This window comes from Somniosus microcephalus, chromosome 2 (genome assembly GCF_052327205.1).
Source record: "Somniosus microcephalus isolate GS21.2 chromosome 2, FLI_Smic_1.0, whole genome shotgun sequence".
NCBI lineage: Eukaryota > Metazoa > Chordata > Chondrichthyes > Squaliformes > Somniosidae > Somniosus > Somniosus microcephalus.
The window spans coordinates 105,358,470-105,366,950 of NC_140988.1; the positions used below are offsets into that span (position 1 = coordinate 105,358,470).

The following is an 8,481-nucleotide window of genomic DNA, read 5'->3' on the forward strand; positions in this document are numbered from 1 at the left end:
CGTTCCTAGCGGCAGGCGCTGAGGCAGGGGGCGAAAATCAATTTCCGGTCTGGGGCACTACCGGGGCGATGCGCACTTGGATGACGTCACGATCTCCAGGAGCAGGAGATCGTGGTGTTAGTGTTTAGTGCCACCGCAAACCGCCAGTTGAACTTCGCGGGTAGCACTAAAATCGCCGTGCAGGGGCGGTAAGTCGTTAGCGCCCCCTGGAGGCACTAACGGGAGGTGCTAACCAACCGAATTTCCTCCCACCCCATGTCTGCAGTTACTGTGTGATTGGCTGCTAACTTTTCATTGCTGCTAACAAAATTGCATTCTCACAAATCACATATCTGAAAAGCAAACATTGCCCTGATTTCAATTATAACTTATTAATTTAGGAAAGCTATTTCAAATCAGTTCAAATTTAAACTGTCTTGACTTGACAGTGATTTAATAAGTGTCTTGCTTTCATTTGGCATTAACAGTGAGATTATTCATAGTTCAGCATTACTTTTGAAGCTGTAAGTATTCAATAAAAGACTTTCTTGCATTCTATAAAACATGCAGATTGTCAACTAAAAGCATTGGAACAGAAGTTTATTTTTTGTTTGTATTTTTCATTTCAGACACATCTGAATGACAACAATGAGAGCTCCCCCTCTGTGGATCCTGCTTGTCGAGTGTATTTTCATACATACAACCTTCTCAGAAGAGGACGCTCCACACAATGCTTGTCAAAAATGTAACTCCGACAACTTCTGCAACTGCTCTTCAGTGAAGTTAGAGCATATTCCACATGTGTTGGAAAATGTATTCAGTTTTGACCTGTCCCACAACACCATCTCGCAGATTAAGGTCACTGATTTCAGAACATATGTGAAGCTCAAAAGACTTCTATTGCAATCAAATCGAATCCAGTCTATTGCTGATCAGGCCTTCCAGCTCAACACAAACCTAGACTACCTTGACTTGTCTGATAATCTTTTAACCCAACTCTTACCGAATTGGTTTAAACATCTTTCCAAATTACAATACCTCAAGATTTTAGGGAACAGTTACAAGAATCTGGGATCAGGGAGAATTTTCTCAAATCTGACAAGGCTCAGATGGTTAGAATTTGGCAATCCTTCCCTGTCTCTTCTAAAGAAAGATGACTTTGTAGGAATTACACATCTGGATGAGTTTGTTTTAACAGCAAAGAATTTAGATTCGTATCAGAAGGGAAGTTTCAGTTCTTTCAGAAATATAAGTCACGTTGCCTTGAGTTTGAATTACACATTTCTGAAAAAACCAGGCCAAGCTCAGCAGATTCTTACAGATTTGTCAGGATCCACCACCCACTTAGAGCTGAGAGACTTAACATTTCCTGACAAAACTGACAGTCGGATATTTTCAGTACCAAGCAATTCATTGCTGAGGAAATTCACCTTCAGAAATACTTTTCTTACCGACAATACTGTATTTACTTTTATAAATTGTATAAAAAACACAAAATTATCTGAACTAGTAGTGAAGGACTGTGTGCTTTCAGGAACTGGGAAATGGCCCAAGGTAGACAAAATAAAAATCAACTTACTTCATTCATTAACATTAAATAATATATCCATTAAACATTTTTATAGATTCTATGAACTTTCAAGTATTAGTCCTCTACTTGAACCCATTAAAACAGCGACATTTACAAAACTAAATATGTTTCTGATGCCCTGCACTGTATCCAGAGAGTTAAAAAGTGTGGAGTATCTTGATTTAACACACAATTTGCTCAGTGATGAAATTATGCGAGAAATGGTTTGTCCAGGAGCTTGGCCTTCTCTGCGTTATCTTATTCTGAGAAAGAATATTTTGAGATCCCTCGGTACAACAAGCCCAAAATTATCTATACTTTCTACGCTTACCCATTTAGATTTGAGCCAGAATAGCTTCAGTGACACTAGGACTTCATGTAAATGGTCCGAAAATCTACAATTTCTAAACCTTTCGAGCTGTGATATAAAAAGTATATCACAATGTGTCCCTCCAAATGTTGAGGTATTGGATTTAAGTAACAATGACATCAGCAGTTTTGCTGTTAATCTGCCTTCTCTCAAAGAACTGAATGTGTCCAATAACAAGTTTAAAAGTTTACCGGGTGATAGTTACTTACCAAAGATGGAAGTTCTGAAAATCAGCAGCAATAAACTCATCTCACTCACAGGTGAAGAAATCATGGCGTTTAAGAAGCTCGAATCTTTGGAGGCTGGAAAAAATAACTACATTTGTTCATGTGAATTCCTGCTTTACATGAACCATCACATAACAGTACAACTGTTGGACCGACCAGAAAACTATGTATGTGATTCACCTCTAACTCTCAGGGGAATGTTGGTGCAAAATACTAAGCGCTCTTTCTTTGACTGTCACATGACATTGTCTGTTGCCTTACTGTCTGTTGGCATGTCTTTGACAGTAGCCATTGTTGGGATAATGTGCTACAAATATCATGGGATCTGGTATATCCAAATGACCTGGGCATGGCTGCAGGCAAAGAGGAAACCAAAGAAAGTGAGGAATACTGATATTTGTTATGATGCATTTGTTTCTTACAGTGAGATGGACTCCGAGTGGGTGGAAAGTTTCTTGTTAAGAGAGTTAGAAAGTGTTCATCCACCACTGACACTCTGCCTTCATAAGCGTGATTTCATCCCAGGGAAGTGGATAATTGACAACATCATTGAGTCCATTGAAAAAAGCAGGAAAACCCTATTTGTTTTGTCTCAACATTTTGTCCAAAGTGAGTGGTGCAAGTACGAGCTTGACTATACTCATTTCCGTCTATTTGATGAGAACAATGATACAGCCATACTTGTTCTGCTGGAGACGATCCCAAAGGAGACCATTCCACGGAGATTCTGCAAGCTTAGGAAACTGATGAATACAAAAACCTATTTGGAATGGCCTCAGGATGAAGTGGAACAGCAAATCTTCTGGTTTAATTTAAAAATTGCATTAAGAGGAGATGAAAATACAAGTGAACCTTTGTAAATATTTTCAGTATTATGTTGCATTAAAGTAAACCTATGTTTTTAAATAACATTGCCTGAGCTGCAGCAGCAGTGATTACACAGCTTGGAGACATCCATTGACATAGCGGTAATGTGATCATGCTTAACTGAAGAGAATTGCCTTCGAAGTTCAATAAATGGCTACAACAGACTTCAACCCGCCTCTGCACCTCTAAGGTTATAAAGTAATTTTGTGTACAAAAATGTAGCTCCTTGGCTTGGCAAGATCAGAAATGAAGAATCAAATGAGCAATAAATTACTTGGCTTGTCAAACTCACACATGTTACATAACCTATATACAATCTAACCTATCATGGACTCTAATACACCTTATTAAATCTGCTGCTGGACGGTTTTGCGTAAATGTTCCCCGGTCCTCAAAGTAATCAAGGGAAACTCCAGATATCTCCTCATTCTCAGATCTCTTCTATTCAATTGTGGCCAACAGCTCTCCACTTCTACCTTGGCCCTCACACTTCAGAATCATTGCGCCTCCTACATGCCAACCAGAAACCTGGCAAAAGCTGATCAATAGCTTCAAAATAACTGATGCAGCCACCAAAAATCTGGCAACTCAAGAGGGCCCTGATGTGGAAAAAAAAGTGGTTACACAGGCGTTATCCCTTAAGTGGTAGAGATACACAGCATTGCTTCACCTGTACTGAAGAAAAACAATACACAACTACAAGAAAACCTGAGGTAGAAGTCAGCATGCTGAAGGCACAACATTGATTGTGCATTTCTAAGTCGAGAGGTGTGGTGCATGCTTCCCTGGAAAAAGTTGCATTGCACATTAAAAATTATGCTGGTTCATTTTAAGCACTTTGATACTTCACAATTAACAGATTTTTAATTTAAAAAAGGGAAAAACAAAGTGATATTTGGACTTTCAACAGAATCACTTACCAAAAAGTTACCTCAACAGTCACTATCCCACATACACCCCCATCATCCCAAGTAACAAAGGCCCTCTACCCCCTCCAGACCCAATTCACAGAGACATGGTATTCCATCCAGCTCCCCACCCTTCCAGAGAGATGCTCTTCTCTGACAATACAGTTCCTACAGACCCTCGTCTCCCTCTCCCCCCCTAGTTGTGCTGCTGCTCTTTTCCTCAATGTCTTCCATTCAAGCTGGCACTCTGCTCTTTTCCTTCCAAGTTGTTTTCGGCACTTTGTTCCACCTCTCCTCCAGTTCATCTCCATATTCTTCTTCCTCTCTTCCCCCTTCCCCACCACACCCCCCCCCCCCAACCCCTCCCAGATCATGCTGGTACTCTCCTTCTTCCCCTACCCCAAAGCACCATTCACAGCTTCTCTTCTCTCTCTCCCCCAAAGTGCTTCTCCCAGCATCTACAACTTGATCTCTTCAATGAATTTCTTTCCTCTATTGCTATCTATTTACCTCCCCCTTCATTGCCATTGATTTTCCCTTTACTCCTCCTTATTTTGCTCCTTTGTTTCTGACTCCCCTTCTTGTTACTCTCTTCTTAACTGCCATACATTCTGCCCCTTTTTCACTGCCATTCATTCCCTATTGCAATCCATTTTCATTTGTCATGCATTCTGCCCCTCTACCTCTTCCCTTGCCCTCCCTTCAAGTTCTCTCCACTCCTTGCCCTCCCTCGCATTTTCTTTTCCCTTGCCTCACCCATGCACTCTCCCCTCTCCCTGCTTCTACCAAACATCGTTGGCTAATGCACTGGACAGACACCATTCCTCCATTTCACTTGTTAATGGCCCCAATTGCCACGGAAATTCAGTTCTCGTGATGGCATACAGAAGTGGCAATTGAGGCAATTAACACTGAAAATGTGTGAAGAAGAGGAGTGGGAGTTTTACAGTGAATTCACTAACAGGCTCAGTAGGAGCAGGTTGCAATGCAAAACATAGACAACAACGACTTGCATTTATGTAGCATCTTTAATGTAGTAACAAATCCCAAGGCACTTCACAGGAGTGTTATCAAACAAAGTGTGAGACCAAGCCACATAGCAAAATAGACAGAAGCAAAATACTAAGGAGATATTAGGACAGGTTACCAAAAGCTTGGTCAAAGAGATAGGTTTTAGGAGTGTCTTAAAGAAGGAGAGAGAGATAGGAGGCGGAGAGGTTTAGGAAGGGAACTCCAGAGATTAGGGCCTAGGCAGCTGAAGGCACAGCTGCCAATGGTGGAGCGATGAAAATCGGCACAAGAGGCCAGAATTGGAGGAGTGCAGAGATCTCAGAGGGTTGTAGAGCTGGAGGAGATTACAGAGATAGGAAGGGATGAGGCCATGAAGGGATTTGAAAACAAGGATGAGAATTTTAAAAATGCTGATCTTTGTAGCAAGACAAGTAAGAGGATAGAGAAAGTAAGCCAGGAAAAATACTTCCAGATACATTAAGGCAGTAGGATTAGGTTGCATAGATTCAACATTGTGGGAGAAAAAATTTAGGATGGACATCAAGAAATCTTTCTTTACATGGAGGGTGCTAACTGGCTGGAACAGGTTGCCAGGAAGGGTTATTGAGGCAGGACATTAGAGTTGTTTAATAAACAGTTGTCAAGGGCACATATAGTAGGGTTGATATTCTGGAAGAATGAAATCAGATGGGCTTAAAGACATTCTTTATCTGTAATGAATTTCTTAGCGTAAAAGAAACATATACACACATTAAATAACAATGGTACATAAAGTAATAAAGCGTTAAATAAAATATCGATGCAGCTTTGTTGGCAATTTATCAATTTTAGCGCTCAGTAATGGAACTAACTAATGACTGATTTCTGTACTTCTTGGCTTTTAACCACAGCAGTGTGCCAAATGCCAACATCCAGGCTTTGAAACAGTTACCACAGTCCTTAACATTAAGTTAATGAGAACACTTTGACATGCACATCAAGCAATAAATCATATATGCATGTTGTTTCCTGCAAGTTTATAAGTAGCTAATCAAAGCAATTTTTAAGTAGTTCAAAGATTCCTAGGTACCACTGCAACCAGAAAGGTTGTGTGAAATGTTTGAACTTGCATTTTATAAACTCTTAGCATACTTTGTGAACCTAATGGATATCAAAAATGTACGATCATAGCATACAGCTAATTACTGTCAAAACAATGCTCAAGTATTTCCAGGAACAGTGGTTATATGCCTTTGAAATTATGAGATGCAGGCATTTAAATGATATAAGACTCTTTTCCTTGTAGATACTTTTAAGTTGTTCAAACAGATGTGCAAAATATGTATGTAGAAAGCTTTTATATAACTATTTTAAATTTCACACCTACTTTTCCTTTTATTTTAATCACATTGTATATATTTTAATTACGCGTGAAAAATAAGCTTACTTCTCAAAATGTAAGTTGTTCTAATAGGGATTGTGCTCTATCAAGCTATGGGAAAAGTATTTTTGATGAAATAATAGATTCTATATAATTAATGTATTGTGAACTAAATGCAATCAAGTCCTTTTATTTTGTAGATTTTTACGCTGTGTAGGAAGAGGAGGAATAAATGGAATTGAAATTATTACCATAAACCTTGTTACATTTTCATTGCAATTCAAAATCAATAGTCTGAAACGATTATAAGCAGTATTATTGTACAAGCACTTAATGCACTTGCATCAAATCCCTCTTTCCAGGATTTTAATAGAGATGTTAACCTATTTAATTTAACTGGTTAATGCCTCCATTAAAATAGTGAAGGAAGTTGATTCAAATACAATAAGAGTTTGTACGATAAATCACTCTCAGTAATTTCCAGGCTAATAAATATGTCAGAGTTACAAATTAGGTTACACGGTAAAAGTCCCCAGTAGCTACCCAAACTATTGCTATTGGGGGCTTCTATCTTACAGCAAAGTAATATGGTGTTGGGATTCTTATGACTTTTTAAATTGCATTTACATCACAATAGTATTCATGCACAAATAGAGAAAGAAATAATGGGCCTGATTTTGCAGTGAAAGTAACGGTGAGGCTATCAGTGCTCACCATTATTTATACGCAAATTGGACAGCAACTTCCGGCATGCGCACCTGTGCAGTTTAATGTGAAAATCTGGAAGTTGCTGTCCAGGATGTGCTGCCCCTCCATAAGCTGTGCAAAAATGGCATGTCGGCATCTGGTTCCCCATTCAAATGAATTGAAGGGTGTGAAGTTCCTGTACTGACGTCGTAGATACGGACTAATCATGCCACAAAAAGTTAGGGCTTGTCCATCCCAGCGTAAGTACCCTTTTAATGGCATGGTAAGCCTTAATTACTGCCAAACAACCTCTCTGGCACTGAAAATGAACTTTTACAAGTATGGAGTCTCATTCCTTCAGCTTTTAATTATTGTTGGAGGTTTAAAAAAATGTAAATAACATTTTATTTTGCTTTTTCTTTCTGTCTCTTATCTCTCTCTTTCTTAATCCAATCTTCCTTTCCCTCTCTTTATTTGACTTTCTGTACCTGATATGACATTGAATTCACTATTCTAACTTACACATCCTGGTCCAGACTCTGCGCTGCTTATTAATGATTCTTCAATCTGATTGGTTAACGATATACACAGTTGCTTGCCTTGTTCATTCATGTCCCATATCCCCTGTAGAGGGCACTGTGCTGTTTGGATGTTTGGCTGACAATAACTTGCCATGCAAAAGCCCATAGAAAGGCAATGGGCAAGTGCAAGTCTGGTCATTTGCCACTCAGAGCAAAATCCAGCCTAATATATTTATGATACTTTAAGAGAAATCTCCATATGGTTTCAATTTGTGTGTGTGCCTGTGGACTGTTTTCCAGTTCAATTGTCTTGCAGAGGAAATATTGGAGTACTATTTCGTAGCTTTGGAGTAATACTGCACATAATTAATAATTGTGGTAAACTCAATTGAAAAGGATTTGCAGTAAGTAATAGCAAGAAACATAAGAAAATATTATGAGGCAATAAAATCGCTTATTTCCCATTAATTTCACAACAACAGACAACAGCAAGGAGACTATCCGTCTTCTTTAATCCATTTTGAAATTTAAAGGCCTATGAAATATAGTTAAATACTGATAATTGGAGATTTGAAAGAAAGAAAAAGAAAGAAACTTGCATTTATATAGCGCCTTTCACGACCTCAGGATGCCCAAAACACTTTATAGTCAATTAGGTACTTTTGAAGTGAAGTCACTGTTGTAATGTAGCAAACATGCACATCAAGCCTCCACAAACTGCAATGAAATATATGACTAGATAATCAGTTTTAGAAATGTTGGTTAAGGGATAAATATTTGCCAAGACACCAGGAGAACTCTCCTGCTGTTCAACAAAACAGTGCCTTGGGATCTTTTACATCCACCTGAGAGGGCAGATGGGGCTTCAGTTTAACATCTCATCTGAAAGATGGCACCACTGACAGTGCAGCACTTCCTCACTACTGCACTGGAGTGTCAGCCTAGGTTATATGCTCATGTCTCTGGAGTGGGAACCTGAAC

General features: G+C 39.1%; 1 protein-coding gene across 1 annotated transcript; it reads left to right on the plus strand.

Moving 5' to 3' along the window:
- Positions 1 to 385: 385 nt before the first annotated feature.
- On the plus strand, positions 386 to 6,539 carry LOC147122856 (toll-like receptor 2). The gene has a single exon (XM_085961352.1). The coding sequence runs from the start codon at positions 619 to 621 to the stop codon at positions 3,004 to 3,006; it is 2,388 nt and encodes a 795-aa protein (XP_085817478.1). The 5' UTR covers positions 386 to 618; the 3' UTR covers positions 3,007 to 6,539.
- The last annotated feature ends 1,942 nt before the right edge of the window (positions 6,540 to 8,481 follow it).